This window comes from Oncorhynchus kisutch, linkage group LG25 (assembly GCF_002021735.2).
Source record: "Oncorhynchus kisutch isolate 150728-3 linkage group LG25, Okis_V2, whole genome shotgun sequence".
In the NCBI taxonomy this organism is placed as follows: Eukaryota; Metazoa; Chordata; class Actinopteri; order Salmoniformes; family Salmonidae; genus Oncorhynchus; species Oncorhynchus kisutch.
In genome coordinates, this window is record NC_034198.2 from 7543453 (window position 1) to 7560397 (window position 16945).

A 16945-nucleotide genomic window follows, 5' to 3' on the forward strand; every position below is an offset into this window, starting at 1 on the left:
AGCTCGACGGACAATTCCTTCGATCTCATGGCTTTATTTTTGGTCTGACATGCACTGTCAACTGTGGTACCTTATATAGACAGGTGTGTGCCTTTCCAAATCATGTCCAATCAATTAAATGTATCACAGGTGGACTCCAATCAAGCTATAGAAACAACTCAAGGATGATCAATGGAAACAGGATGCACCTGAGCTCAATTTAATTTATCATAGCAAAGGGCCTGAATACATATTTAAATAAGATATCTGTTTTTTATTTTTAACAAATTTGCAAAAAATTCTAAAATACATTTTTTGCTTTATAATTATGGGGTATTGTGTGTAGATTTGAGTATTTTTTACAAAATGTATCCATTTTAGAATAAGGCTGTAACGTAACAACATTTTGAAAAAGTCAAGGGTTCTGAATACCTTCCCAAAGGCACTGTAGCCGTATCTTGCCATTGGACTTTCGAGCACTTAAATCATCTGACAAACATTGATTGTGAAGTGAACTATATTTAACATGGGGAATTGGGTATTTGGAGGATCTATCCTGAAGTATGTGGTAGGCTACTTTGCTTAAAGTCCAGTCATAACATGTGTGAAATGCTTGATAATATATATGATATCAACAGAGAGGTACACTGACGCTCCAGATACTCAGCTAGTCTAAAGAAGGACAGTTTTATTGCTTCTTTAATCAGAACAACCGTTTTCAGCTGCCCTAACATAATTGCAAAAGGGTTTTCTAATGCTCAATTAGCCTTTTAAAATGATCAACTTGGATTAGCTAACACAACGTGCCATTGGAACACAGGAGTGATGGTTGCTGATAATGGGTCTCTGTACACCTATGTAGATATTCCATAAAAAATCTGCCGTTTCCAGCTACAATAGTCAACAATAGTCAACAACATTAACAATGTCTACACTGTATTTCGGATCAATTTGATGTTATTTTAATGGATTTTTCAAAAACAAGGACATTTCTAAGTGACCCCAAACTTTTTCTGGCTAATTTAAATATTGACTGGCTTTCATCAAGCTGCCCACTCAAGAAAAAGCTTCAAACTGTAACCAGTGCCTGCAACCTGGTTCAGATTATCAATAAATGTACCAGGGTAGTTACAAACAGCACAGGGATGAAATCATCAACAAGTATTGATCTCATCTTTACTAATGCTGCAGAAATGTGCTTGAAAGCAGTATCCAGATCCATCGGATGTAGTAATCACAATATAGTAGCCATATCTAGGAAAACCAAAGTTCCAAAGGGTGGCGCATAATGTAGTGTATTTCAATGTAGTGTCATTCAATGGGTTTTGTAGTGATTCTATGTTGTTCATGTAAATAATATTTGTTGGTCTGTGGTGTGTAATGAGGAGCAAACTGATGTTGCACTTGACACATGATTGAAATTGCTTATTCCAGTTAATATTAAGCCTGAACCAATTAAGAAAGTGACTGTAAAAAATTGAATCCCTGTTGAAAAAATTGTATGGTTGAGGAGGATGAGGCAAAAGGAATGGCAAATAAGTCTGGCTGCACAACCGATTGGCAAACGTACAGCAAATTGAGAAATCATGTGATTAAACTGAATAAAAAGAAGATGAAACTACACTATGAAACAAAGAGAGTAAAATGCTTTGGAGTACCTTCAATTACATTTTGGGAAAAAAGGCAAACTCAGCTTGTTCCTTCATTGAATCAGATGCCTCATTCATTACAAAACCAACTGATATTGCCATCTACTTTAATTATCTTTTCATTGGCAAGATTAGTACATTTAGGCATGACATGCCAGCAACAAACGCTGACACTACACATCCAAGTAAACTCAGCAAAAAAAAGAAACATCCTCTCACTGTCAACTGCATTTATTTTCAGCAAATTTAACATGTTGGGGCGGCAGTGTAGCCTAGTGGTTAGAGCATTGTAAATGAGAACTTGTTCTCAACTTGCCTACCTGGTTAAATAAAGGTAAAATAAAAATAAATAAAAAATAAAAATTGGACTAGTAACCGAAAGGTTGCAAGTTCAAATCCCCGAGCTGACAAGGTACAAAATCTGTCGTTCTGCCCCTGAACAGGCAGTTAACCCACTGTTCCTAGGCCGTCATTGAAAATAAGAATTTGTTCTTAACTGACTTGCCTAGTAAAATAAAGGTAAAAAATAAATAAATAAAAAAAGTGTAAATATTTGTATGAACATAACAAGATTCAACAACTGAGACATAAACTGACAGAAATGGAATAATGTGTCCCTGAACAAAGGGGGGGTGGATCAAAATCAAAAGTAACAGTCAGTATCTGATGTGGCCACCAGCTGCATTTAAGTACTGCAGTGCATGGACTGCACCAGATTTGCCAGTTCTTGCCAGATGTTATCCCACTCTTCCACCAAGGCGCCAGCAAGTTCCCAAACATTTCTCAGGGGAATGGCCCTAGCCCTCACCCTCCAATCCAACAGGTCCCAGACGTGCTCAATGGGATTGAGATCCAGGCTCTTCGCTGGCCATGGCAGAACACTGACATTCCTGTCTTGCAGGAAATCATGCACAGAACGAGCAGTATTGCTGGTGGCATTGTCATGCTGGAGGGTCATGTCAGGATGAGCCTATATGAAGGGTACCACATGAGGGAGGAGGATGTCTTCCCTGTTAACGCACAGCGTTGAGATTGTCTGCAATGACAACAAGCTCAGTCCGATAATGCTGTGACACACGGCCCCAGACCATGATGGACCCTTCAACTCCAAATCGATCCCGCTCCAGGTTACAGGCCTCTGTGTAACGCTAATTCCTTCGGCGATAAACGCGAATCCGACCATCACCCCCCGCGACTCGTCAGTGAAGAGCACTTTTTTGCCAGTCCTGTCTGGTCCAGCGACGGTGGGTTTGTGCCCATAGGCGACGTTGTTGCCGGTGATATCTGGTGAGGACCTGCCTTACAACAGGCCTACAAGCCTGCAGTCCAGTCTCTCTCAGCCTATTGAGGACAGTCTGAGCACTGATGGAGGGATTGTGCGTTCCTGGTGTAACTCGGGCAGTTGTTGATGCCATCCTGTACCTGTCCCACAGGTTTGATATTCGGATGTACCGATCTTGTGCAGGTGTTGTTACACGTGGTCTTCCACTGTGAGGATGATTAGCTGCCTGTCCTGTCTCCCTGTAGCCCTATCTTAGGCGTCTCACAGTACAGACATTGCAATTTATTGCCCTGGCCACATCTGCAGTCCTCATGCCTCCTTAAAGCACGTTCACGCAGATGAGCAGGGACCCTGGACATCTTTCTTTTGTGAAGTTATTTGGATTTTTACGAATTATCTTTGAAAGACAGGGTCCTGAAAAAGGGACGTTTCTTTTTTATATCTGACCAAATGATGAAAGACAATAATTGTAATTTTGAATTTGGATGGAAAATTACTGAGAATAATGGGGAATGATATTGCCACCCATATTTGCCATATTTTCAATATAAGCATACTAGAAAGTGTGTGCCTTCATGCCTGCAGGGAAGCAAAAGTAATTCCACTCCTAAAGACAGTAAAGCCCCCTTTAGTGGCTCAAATAGCTGACCAATCAGCCTGTTACCCAACCCTTAGTAAAGTTTTGGAAACAATTGTGTTTGACCAGATACAATGCTATTTTACAGTATACAAATTGACAGACTTTCAGCACGCTTATATGGAAGGACATTCAACAAGCTCAGCACACAAATGACATGATTGGCTGAGAGAAATTGATGATACAAATATTGTAGGGGCTGTTTTGTTAGACTTCAGTGCGGCTTTTGACATTACTGATTATAGTCTGCTGCTGGCAAAACGTATGTGTAATGGCTTTATACCCCCTACTATATTGTGGGTAAAGAGTTACCTGTCTAACAGAACACAGAGGGTGTTCTTTAATGGATGCCTCTCCAACATACTCCAGGTAGAATCAGGAATTCCCCAGGGTAGCCGTGTAGGGCCCTTACTTTTTTCATTCTATGTATGCGGATGACTCAATACTATACACGTCAGCTACAACAGCAACTGAAATGACTGCAACACTTAACAGAGCTGCAGTTAGTTTCAGAATGGGTAGCAAGGGGGAAAAAATGCATTGTATTTGGGACAAATCATTCACTAAACCCTAAACCTCAACTAAATATTGTAATAAATAATGTGGGAATTGAGCAAGTTGAGGTGACTAAACCGCTTTGAGTAACCCTGGATTGTAAAACTGTCATGGTCAAAACATATTTATACAACAGTAGCTAAGATGGGGAGAAGTCTTTCCATACTAAAGTGCTGCTCTACCTTCTTACAGCACTATCAACAAGGCATGTCCTACAGGCTCTAGTTTTGTCGCACCTGGACCACTGTTCAGTCGTGTGGTCAGTTGCCTTGGCAGCAGCTAATGGGTATCCATAACAAATACAAAAAGTATTAAAATGTTGGCAAGTATATGTTCACTAAGGAGCCATCAATGGGATTTTCATTCTTGACACCAGCTAACTGTAACGGCGTTCTTCGTTTGTTGAAAGAGAGTCGGACCGAAATGCAGCGTGGTGGTTACTCATGTCTTTAATGAAGAAAAAAGTGACGATACATGAACTAACTAATAAATACAAAAACAACAAATGGAACGTGAAACCTAAATACAGCCTATCTGGTGAAACTACACAGAGACAGGAACAATTAAGACACTAAGGACAATCACCCACGACAAACTCAAAGAATATGGCTGCCTAAATATGGTTCCCAATCAGAGACAACGATAAACACCTGCCTCTAATTGAGAACCACTCCAGACAGCCATAGACTTAGCTAGATAACCACCTACGCTACAATCCCAATACTAACACCAAAACAAACACACGACAATTACAAAAACCCCATGCCACACCCTGGCCTGACCAAATACATAAAGAAAAACACAAAATACTTTGACCAGGGCGTGACAGAACCCCCCCATTAAGGTGCGGACTCCCGAACGCACCTCAAAACAATAGGGAGGGTCCGGGTGGGCGTCTGTCCATGGTGGCGGCTCCGGCGCGGGACGTGGACCCCACTCATTTAATGTCTTAGTCCCCTCTCCCTTCGTCCCTGGATAGTCCACCCTCGCCGCCGACCATGGCCTAGTAGTCCTCACCCAGAACCCCACTGGACTGAGGAGCAGATCGGGACTGAAGGACAGCTCGGGACTGAGGCAGCTCGGGACTGAGGGGAAGCTCGGGAGTGAGAGAAAGCTCAGGAGTGAGAGGAAGCTCAGGAGTGAGAGGAAGCTCAGGAGTGAGAGGAAGCTCAGGCAGGTAGATATATCTACCAGATCCTGGCTGGCTGGCAGATCTGGAAGAGTCTGGTTGACTGGCAGATCTGGAAGAGTCTGGTTGACTGGAAGAGTCTGGCTGAATGGAAGATCTGGCGGCGCTGGGCAGATCTGGCGGCGTTGGGCAGACTGGCGGCGCTGGGCAGACTGGCGGCGCTGGGCAGACTGGCGGCACTGGCTGCTCCATATAGGCTGACAGCTCTGGCGGCTTCTTACAGACTGACAGCTCCTTGCAGACTGACAGCTCCTTGCAGACTGACAGCTCCGTGCAGACTGACAGCTCCGTGCAGACTGACAGCTCCGTGTAGACTGACAGCTCTGGCTGCTCCATGTAGACTGGCAGCTCCTTGCAGACTGGCAGCTCTGGCTGCTCTATGTAGACTGACAGCTCTGGCTGCTTCATGCAGACTGACAGCTCTGGCTGCTCCATGTAGATTGGCTGCTTCATGCAGACTGGCGGCTCGGGCTGCTTCATGTAGACTGACAGCTCTGGCTGCTCCATGCAGACTGACAGCTCTGGCTGCTCCATGCAGACTGACAGCTCTGGCTGCTCCATGCAGACTGACAGCTCTGGCTGCTTCATGTAGACTGACAGATCTGGCTGCTCCATGTAGACTGGCAGCTCCTTGCAGACTGGCAGCTCTGGCTGCTCTATGCAGACTGACAGCTCTGGCTGCTCCATGTAGACTGGCAGCTCCTTGCAGACTGGCAGCTCTGGCTGCTCTATGCAGACTGACAGCTCTGGCTGCTCCATGTAGACTGACAGCTCTGGCTGCTCCATGCAGGCTGGCAGCTCTGTCTGCGCTAAACAGGCGGGAGACTCCGGCAGCGCTGTAGAGGAGAAAGGCTCTGGCTGCGCTAAACAGGCGGGAGACTCCAGTAGCGCAGGAGAGGAGAAAAGCACTGGCTGCGCTGAACAGGCGGGAGACTCCGGCAGCGCAGGAGAGGAGAAAGGCTCTAGCTGCGCTAAACAGGCGGGAGACTCCGGCAGCGCAGGAGAGGCGAGGCGCACTGTAGGCCTGATGCGTGGTGCTGGAACTGGTGGTACTGGATCGAGGACACGCACAGGAAGCCTGGTGCGAGGAGCTGCTACCGGAGGGCTGGAGTGTGGAGGTGGCACAGGATGGGCTAGACCGTGAAGGCGTACTGGAGATCTTGAGAGTAGTGTTGGCACAGGACGTGCAAGGCTAGGGATGTGCACAGGAGGCCTGGTGCGTGAGGCTGGCACCAACTTCACCAGCCGACTAACACGCACCTCAGGACGAGTATGGAGCGCTAACTCAGGTGCCATCAAATCCCCAACACGTTCCGTCGGGCGAATTCTATGCAAAAAGCACCAACACAGCAACTCCCTCATTTCTCTCTCCTCCAATTTCCCCATTAACTCCTTCACAGTCTCTGTTTCGCTCACCTCCAACACCGGCTCTGGTTCTGGTCTCCTCCTTGGCTCCTCACGATAAACAGGGAGAGTTGGCTCAGGTCTATCTCCTGACTCAGCCACTCTCCCTCTGAGCCCCCCCCCAATACATTTTTGGGGCTGCTTTTCGGGCTTCGCTCTGCGCCGCCGTGTCTTTCTTTTCTCCAACTCCATTCGCCTATAGCCTTCTTCGCACTGAACTAGCGAATCCCAGGCGGGCTCCTGCACTCTCTCTGGGTCGGCCGCCCACCTGTCGATTTCTTCCCACGTCGTATACTCCGTGCCATTGCTGTCCATAACGTCCTCCTTTCGCTGCTGCCTGTTAACACGCTGCTCGGCCCGAGTGTGGTGGGTGATTCTGTAACGGCGTTCTTCGTTTGTTGAAAGAGAGTCGGACCGAAATGCAGCGTGGTGGTTACTCATGTCTTTAATGAAGAAAAAAGTGACGATACATGAAATAACTAATAAATACAAAAACAACAAACGGAACGTGAAACCTAAATACAGCCTATCTGGTGAAACTACACAGAGACAGGAACAAGTAAGACACTAAGGACAATCACCCACGACAAACTCAAAGAATATGGCTGCCTAAATATGGTTCCCAATCAGAGACAACGATAAACACCTGCCTCTAATTGAGAACCACTCCAGACAGCCATAGACTTAGCTAGATAACCACCTACGCTACAATCCCAATACTAACACCAAAACCCCAAGACAAACACACCACAATTACAAAAACCCCATGCCACACCCTGGCCTGACCAAATACATAAAGAAAAACACAAAATACTTTGACCAGGGCGTGACACTAACCCAGATTAAGAACTGTAAAGATGTGAACATGCAGGACATTTGCATGCCATTGTATCCCTGCTTTTTCCATCTCTGGCATACACATAAAGTCACACACACACAAACAAACACACACACACACACACACACACTCACAGTGACTCACTCCCAAAGTTCTTTGATTCTGAATCTGTTGCCATTGGAATACCTTCAGCTTGACCCGTCTGGCGAGGGTTTCTCGCTTCTTTCACATATTATTTATGCCCGGAGCCAACAACACACTAAACGGATTGCATCTTAGAGGAAGAATAACTTATGAATTATTCTAATGTCAGAATTCTGAGCTGCAGCATCTGACCAAAATACCCAGAAATATCTCTCTTCTGGCCCCAAGTGATAAAGTGTCCAAAGCCACTGGGGAATGGAGATGCCTTTGTGACCTTTGTGAGTTTTCATGAGATAACTAGAAAAACTAAAAGCAACTTTACTCAGAATGACTCATGAAAAATGTAAAAGTACACACATCCCAATGGTTCAGGTGCTGGACAAAAAAACAAATGTGAAGAAATCCTTCATGTATTTACTCCGAATGGCTGCCCGTGATTAATACAGATCCTCATATTATGGGATACATACGGCACAGTATGTGTGATATACTGTATGATTTTACATCTAACCCCACATAGCAGGTACACTACACAAGACAACAGGCTGATGGCGACGACAGATACTAATTCTGTAATATTATGCATGCTGATACCGTCATTCTTCAGTAACTGTCAATAAAGCATTCCCTTCTTGCCTAATGAACATGAACACAGGCCTACTGTTATGTTGGCGTGTTAGTGTAGTGTGCTACCCAACCAGTATGCACAGTGTCTGGTTCTAATGGTGGTGGTAGTACAGTCATATATGGCGGTAGAAGGTGCTGCTATGTCTCTGTACCGGTGCAATGTGTGCCATCTCAGCCCAATGTAATGTATGATTTCCTGTAGTAATCGCTCTGATGAAGCAGGCATTGAGGGGAGGCGGACAGTTTCATAACACTGGGTCCACCAGGGCTCCAACCAGAGTACCAGCAAATGTGCCCTGCAGGTCACACGCACACACACACAGAGAGACAGAGAGAGAGAGAGAGAGAGAGAGAGAGAGAGAGAGAGAGAGAGAAGGGTAGCTAGCTAACTGAGGAGGCAGCAGCCAGAAAATGGCCAGTCTGGTAAATTCTCAGTCTCTCCACTGCCAGAAATTCAGAACGGACAAGATGGATGCTCTGTCTCCCTGTGCTTTGTTTTATTCCGGAGGGAGTCTGTGGTCATGGCTTTGGCTATTGATCAGCCAAGGTCTTTGTGCAAGGAGGAGCAGGAGGAGCACTGCCAGAGCCCTGCAAAATGACCTCCAGCAGGCCACAAATGTGCATGTGTCTGCTCAAACGGTCAGAAACAGACTCCATGAGGGTGGTATGAGGGCCCTACGTCCACAGGTGGGGGTTGTGCTTACAGCCCAACACCGTGCAGGACGTTTGGCATTTGCCAGAGAACACCAAGATTGGCAAATTTGCCACTCGCGCCCTGTGCTCTTCACAGATGAAAGCAGGTTCACACTGAGCACGTGACAGACGTGACAGTCTGGAGACGCCGTGGAGAACGTTCTGCTGCCTGCAACATCCTCATTTGATTTCCATTGATAATTTTTGTGTGATTTTGTTGTCAGCACATTCAACTATGTAAAGAAAAAGTATTTAATAAGAATATTTCATTCATTCAGATCTAGGATGTGTTATGTTAGTGTTCCATAATTTTTTCTTTGCATTGTATAACAGCCAGGTTTGAAGACACCCCGGCTGTGTTTATATTGAAAGTGTGTAGAGAGTTTGATATCGCTCAAACACACACATCAATGTCGATATCCATGTCCAAGCAGTAGCAAGTAGACTAGGATGCTGCTGTGCAAATGTTCTGTTTGCTCTCCAAGGTCTGTGTGCATGTGTGCGTCTGTCTGTTTGCCGTGAGTCTGTGTTTGGGAACCTGTCTGTCAGTATGTGTGTCTGTGTGGGTGTGCTTCTGCATTACTCCGAAGGCCAGATAGAAAAATAACTTGGCTTAGGCTATTTAATGGAAACACAAGGGATACAGCAGTAAATCAGATAGACTGATCAAACTAGCTCAGTGGGCAATGCCTGAGTCAGGAAGAAAGCAGCACTTTTTGCGCACCTCTATCACAAGCCAAATGGACTACAGTATCCACTGCCAGTTATACTATTCTTGTTAAGTAGTAGATATACAGTACAACCAAATACTTGATTTCTGAAAACTTCAATGGACATTACTATTTGATTTCATATTGGTTATGCCCACACTCTCTTGCCTACTGTTTGTTTAAAATGATTGGATTACACATCCTTCTCTGTAGGCCTATGTAGTAATGTGATGCCTGTGCAGAGAAAAACATAGAAGGTATTGATATCATCATTGGTGCAATTCATCTTCCATGAAAACTAACTGCCCACAGTCATGGTGGAATGTGAGGGGACTGAGAGCTGGTCAATGTGAATTAGCATGTGGACAGTTAGCTTGGCTAGCTAGCACAGAGCATGAGGCTAGCCTAGAGTGTTCGCATAGGATGTCTAAGGCAAATGTTACAATATCATTACATACTGTGGTGAGGCGGCTTGTCTACCCGTCATTGACTTCTATGCCTCTCACTTCCCTTTCCCTCACTGAATATTTTACAGTGTCTGTGCCAGAAAAATCAGGATGTTCCCATTACATGCTGACCAGACCGCTCGCGCACATGTTGATTTTGTCCACCCACACCAGACGTGATCAGGACACGCAGGTTGAAATATCAAAATGAACTCTGAACCAACTATATTAATTTGGGGACAGGTCGAAAAGCATTAAACATGTATGGCAATTTAACTAGCTAGCTTGCTGTTGCTAGCTAATGTGTGTTGGGGATATAAACATTGGGTTGTTATTTTACCTGAAATGCACAAGATCCTCTACTCTGACAATAAATCCACAGATAAAGGGGTAAAAGTTTGTTTCTCGTAATCTCTCCTCCTTCAGGCTTCTTCTCCTTCTTTGGACTTTATATGGTGGTCGGCAACCAACTTTAAGGTGCATTACCACCAACAACTGGACTGGAGTGTGGACCCCAGTTCATCTTTCAATCCTCCACATGGGTATATGCTCTGTTGTGGAAATAATTTTAACCAAAGGAGAGAGACTTTTTGATTTCTTCACAACAACATTACTGCAGTAATTGAGCCGTCAACAACCACCCCGGGAGGTGATTGTTGACAACACAAAGAGCAGAGATTTGTTGCAACCTTTATAGACTAAGCACACCCTTCTGAGTATGTGACAAAGAACAGAAGTGTGGAATGGGTCAAAGGTGAGGTTTAGTATGTGAGAAAGAAGTAACCCCCAGCCAGATAACTTTGCTGTGAAGACTGTTCTAATTGTATAGAAATCAGGGGGTTGGCCCCAAAGACAAGGTTCCTCCCATTAGCCATCCACACCAGAGACATCTCCTCCCTGGTACCCCATAGTACACAAACACCAACTCATTCTATGGAATGCAGGCTGTTTTATCACTAAGCCATCATAAATAAATGTCCAGCTCCAAAGCCCCAGAGGCCCAACTCAGTCCCACAGACACAGATAAGAGAGTACTCAAAGCTGTTTGATGCAAGAACAGTATTATAAGTTGATCTTGTCATTTTCTACCATAGCTCCTAAAAACCAATGAGGAGATGGGAGAGGCAAGACTTGCAGCGGGTCAAGCAGCACAAATAGAACCAAGTTCTATTTGTTTATCACCTGGCTACGCGGACGCTCGTTGACCCTTCGCGGGCAGTGATTTAATAACACGTATGTGTAAATTCATTTTGCAACCCTCGCACACGCGACGCAGGCGGTGTGGCCAGCATGTTAGAGATAGTTTATAGACATGCAAGGAGTTGCATTAGCCTTAATGACATTTTAGCAATGTCTTCGACAGGATGCTGAATGCATGGAGCGATGATTTGAGAGCAGCCAAATGCTCCTGTTATGAATGTTACTGTAACATGAGTATTCTTTGTATAATTAGTGGATACTAGACCAGGTGTTACACAGACATTCTGCATGAAGTTCTCTATTTATGTCAATTCAGCTTCTGCCAGTTTGTGTTGCAGGTTGGCATTTATTGGGATGACTCATGTCCTGGAGGCAGCTTTGCAGAGTGGTCACTAGCTGGCACAGCCAAGTCATAAAATCGTATTTTAAACCTAACCTTAACCACACTGTTAACTCTAATGCCTAACCATAACCTTAAATTAAGACCAAAAGCAAAATGTCAGTTTTCAGGAATTTTTACGATATAGCCAATTTTGACTTTGCAGCTGGCATATAGCGCTCAGTTCTACCTCCAGGACAAGATGCATGACAATAAACATCAACCTGGGTCAACATTTGTCAACATTTGTTTCTTCCATTATTTCATGTTGTTCATCTGCTGTTTTATCATCTGAGTGGAAGCAGTGTGTATGAGCTAGCGGAACCCCCCGCAACAGCCAGTGAGAGTGCAGGGCGCCAAATTCAAAACAACAAAAAATTTCATAATTAAAATTCCTCAAGCATACAAGTATTTTACACCATTTTAATGATAAAATTCTCGTTAATACAGCCACAGTGTCTGATTTCAAAAAGGATTTACAGCGAAAGCACCACAAACGATTATGTTAGGTCACCACCAAGCCACAGAAAAACACAGACATTTTTTCCAGCCAAAGAGAGGAGTCACAAAAAAGCAGAAATAGAGATAAAATGAATCACTAACTGATAGGAGAATTATGTTCTCCAGGTACATAAACCCAATTTAAAAAAATAGTCAAAAAGGTTTATTCACGGGAACGTTTTAAAGTCAAGAATACAAACCAATTCATTTTATACTGACTTCTCACGCCCACACATTCACACAACTATACGCACACACACACAAACAGCATCACATACACCCATACCCACACACACGTGCACACAAACATGTCCTGCTACCCAGCCGACAGAGATTAGTGACCTTGTTCTTGACACGTACTCCCTGTTCTCTCCCAATCTCTAGTCAGGTCGGCACCAAGCTCAGACAGTCTGTGTTTATAATACCATAAAGACATATTGTCTTTACCCTAATTCTGACGAGGACTACACATTTATTGATTATGATTTTATACATTCTAATCACTTCCATACAATTATATGTTTCAGGGCGGAATATTCTAATCATTCAATTAACAGATGATTCTCACCTAACACTAACCTTTGATGATCTTCATCAGATGACACTCATAGGACTTCATGTTACATAATACATGTATGTTTTTTCATATTTATATTAAAAAAATCTGACTTTACATTGGCGCGTTACGTTCAGTAGTTCTAAAACATGCAGTGATATTGCAGAGAGCCACATCAATTTACAGAAATACTCATAATAAACATTGATAAAGATACTATTATACAAGATGACTATTATACATGGAACTTTAGATAAACTTCTCCTTAATGCAAGCGCTGTGTCAGATAAAAAAAAAACATGCAATAATCTGAGTACAGCCTTTAGACAACAAAGCAGCCAAAAAGATACCCGCCATATTGGGTAGTCAACATTACTCAGAAATAGCATTTTAAATATTAACTTACCTTTGATGATCTTCATCAGAATGCACTCCCAGGAATCCCAGTTCCACCATAAATGTTTGATTTGTTCGATAATGTCCATCAGTTATGTCCAAATATCTTCTTTTGTGAGGGCGTTTGGTAAACAATTCCAAAAGCGCGTTCAGGTTGAGTTCTGTTACAGCCCGTAGAAACATGCCAAACTAAGTATGGAATCAATCTTTAGGATGTTTTTAACATAAAACGTTATTAATGTTCCTTTGTCTGTACAAATGAAGTGGAACGTAGCTACCTTTCACGTGAGCGCGCCAGACCGAGGCTGTGGCACTCTGCCAGACCGCTCACTCAAAGAGCTCTTATCCCAAAGAGCTCGTCCTTTAGAGTAGAATCCTCAAAACAGGTTCTAAATACTGTTGACATCTAGTGGAAGCCTTGGGAAGTGAAACATAACTAATATCACCCTGTATCTTCAATGGGAGCTGAGTTAAAAACTACAAATCTCAGATTTCCCACTTCCTGGTTGGATTTTTCTCAGGTTTTTGCCTGCCATATGAGTTATGTTATACTCACAGACATTATTCAAACAGTTTTAGAAACTGTATGTTTTCTATCCAAATGTACTAATTATATGCATATTCTAGCTTTTACGGCTGTTTTTCATCCAAGCTACCCAATACTGCCCCCTACCCCAAAGAAGTTAACTTCTCATGGTGTGATTGTGATAACGTACATAAACTCAAGTCTTTTTGTTCACCCGACCTAGAATACCTCACAATCAAATGCCGACCATATTACCTCCTAAGAGAATTCTCTTCAGTTATAGACACAGCGGTGTATATTCCCCCTCAAGCCGATACCACAACAGCCCTCAAGGAACTACACTGGACTTTGTGCAAACTGGAAAACACATATTCTGAGGCTGCATTTATTGTAGCAGGGGATTTTAACAAAGTTTAACAAATTTGAGGAAAACGGTACCGAAGTTCTTCCAACACATTGACTGTAGTACTTGCGCTGGTAAAACACTCGACCACTGCTACTCCAACTTCCGGGATGCCTACAAGGCCCTCCCCTGCAATCCCTTCTGCAAATCAGACTGTGACTCCATTTTGCTCATCCCTTCCTATAGCCAGAAACTCAAACAGGAAGTACCTGTGATAAGGTCTATTCAACGCTGGTCTGACCGATCGGTATCCATGCTCCAAGCTTGTTTTGATGACGCGGACTGGGATATGTTCCGGGTAGCCTCTGAGAATAACATCAACATATACACTGACACGGTGACTGAATTTATCAGGAAGTAGATAATGGATGTTATTCCCACTGTGACTATTAAAACCTACCCAAATCAGAAACTGTGGATAGATAGATGGCAGTATTCGCGCAAAACTGAAAGCGCAAACAACCGCATTTAACCATGGCAAGGTGATTGGAAATATGGTTGAATACAAACAGTGCAGTTATTCCCTCCGTAAGACAATCAAACAGTCGCAATTCAACGGCTCAGACATGAGATGTATGTGGCAGGTACTACAGACAATCACGGATTACAAAGGGAAAACCAGCCATGTTACGAACATCGACGCCTTGCTCCCGGATAAGCTAAACACCTCCTTCGCCCGCTTTGAGGATAACACAGTGCCACCGGCGCGGCCCGCTCCCACGGACTGCGGGCTCTCGTTTTCCGTGGCCGACGTGAGTAAGACATTTAATGCTAACACTCCAGATGGCATCCCTAGATGCGTCCTCAGAGAATGCGCAGACCAGCTGGCTGGAGTGTTTACGGACATATTCAATCTCTCCCCATCCCAGTCTGCTGTCCCCACTTGCTTCAAGATCTCCACCCTTGTTCCTGTACCCAAGAAAGCAAAGGTAACTGAACTAAATCACTAACAGCACTAACTTCTGTCACCATAAAGTTCTTTGAAAGGCTAGTTAAGAATCTTATTACCTCTACCTTACCTGACACCCTAGACCCATTTAATTTGCATACCACCCCAATAGATCCACAGACGATGCAATCGCCATTGCTCTGCACACTGCCCTATCCCATCTGGACAAGAGGAATACCTATGGAAGAATGCTGTTCATTGCCTATAGCTTAGTCTTCAACACCATAGTATCCTCCATGCTCATCATTAAGCTCGGGGCCCTGGGTCTGAACCCTGCCCTGTATAACTGGGTCCTGGACTTCCTGACGCCTACCCTCAGGTGGTGAAGGTAGGAAACAACACCTCCACTACGCTGATCTTCAACACATGGGCCCCACAAGTGTGCTTGCTCATCCCCCTCCTGTACTCCCTGTTCACCAATGACTGCTTGACCATGCATGCCTCCAACTCAATCATCAAGTTTGCAGACTACACAACAGCTTTAGGCCTCATTACCAACAATCACGAGACAGCCTACAGGGAGGAGGTAAGGGCCCTGGCGGAGTGGTGCCAGGAATTCCGGTGTGCTGGCCTTCTAGGCAGAGTTGCAAAGAAAAAGCCATATCTAAGACTCGCCAATAAAAATAAAAGATTAAGATGGGCAAAAGAACACAGACACTGGACAGAGGAACTCTGCCTAGAAGGCCAGCATCCCAGATTTGCCTCTTCACTGTTGACATTGAGACTGGTGTTTTGCGGGGACTATTTAAAGGTGCCACTTGAGGACTTGTGAGGCTTCTGTTCCTCAAACTAGACACTCCAATGTACTTGTCCTCTTGCTCAATTGTGCACAGGGGCGTCCCACTCCTCTTTCTATTCTGGTTAGAGCCAGTTCACACTATTCTGTGAAGGGAGTAGTACACAGCATTGTACGAGATCTTCAGTTTGTTGGCAATTTGCTTTTATTTCAAAAACAAGGACATTTTTAAGTGATCTCAAACTTTTGAACGGTAGGGAATGTTTGTAGTTTTTGCTAGTGTTAGCATTGCTCATGGGGAGGGTGCTCAGATCCTGGTAGACCCACCTGTGCTAAGTGAGTTGTACAGGAGAAATGCCTGCTTAGGGCTAGTCCTTTATGGACCTTTTCAGTGTTTTCTTCTATTGTTGTTGTGTTTTTGTACTTTTGTGAGGGTGTTTGTAAATATTTTGCCCACCTTAATTTTGTAGCCCCTTTTATTTAATAAACCTATGCCAGAAAAATATTGCTTTGCCTCCTGCTTCACAATTGCCCTTAAGACTGAGACACGTACACCTTTAACAGACTATAACTAGGGCCCAGAGTCGTTCCTTTCCAGGAAATATGGTCAGGAAAAAAACTCTTGGCCTCACACCACACAGTGTTTCTACATACTGTATCTTCATACTAATCATCTCTCTCTCTGTGTCGTTCTATCCTGACAGGTTGAGGCTCTGAGCAATGGAATCTCTATTCGGTGGTGAGCTGAGGCTACTGGGAGGTGGCGAGGGCTTGAAGGAGGACAGCTGTGGTGACGTGGGCTGGTCCTCCTCAACCCTCCCTGATGATATGTACTCCGTCTCCCACTTCGCCCTCATCACTGCCTACCAGGACATCAAGACACGGCTCGCGGGCCTGGAGAGAGAGAACAGTGGCATCAAGAGGAAGCTCAAGATCTACGAGATCAAGGTAGGGCTAAGAGCCGATTGGCATATAAGCTTTTCCTGATCCTGACCATGTGACTTGACCAGGAAATAATCTAAACTCTAGTTAGAGAGAGGTCTGAGATTTTTCTGGGAAGGAAAAACTCCTGTAATAGGAGTTAGAGGAGTGGAATAAGTCTCACTTACTGGCTAATCTAGCTTCCATATTCCCTATATTGATGAC

The 16945-nt window shown here is 44.3% G+C and overlaps 1 protein-coding gene across 1 annotated transcript in view; it reads left to right on the forward strand.

Moving 5' to 3' along the window:
- Positions 1–16945, forward strand: part of LOC109869939 (TANK-binding kinase 1-binding protein 1) — a 121971-nt gene that overhangs the window by 45161 nt on the left and 59865 nt on the right. Inside the window, exon 2 of the mRNA XM_020460262.2 lies at positions 16504–16747. Coding sequence (XP_020315851.1) covers positions 16520–16747 — 228 coding nt within the window. The 5' untranslated portion in view covers positions 16504–16519. The remainder of the gene's footprint in view (positions 1–16503; positions 16748–16945) is intronic.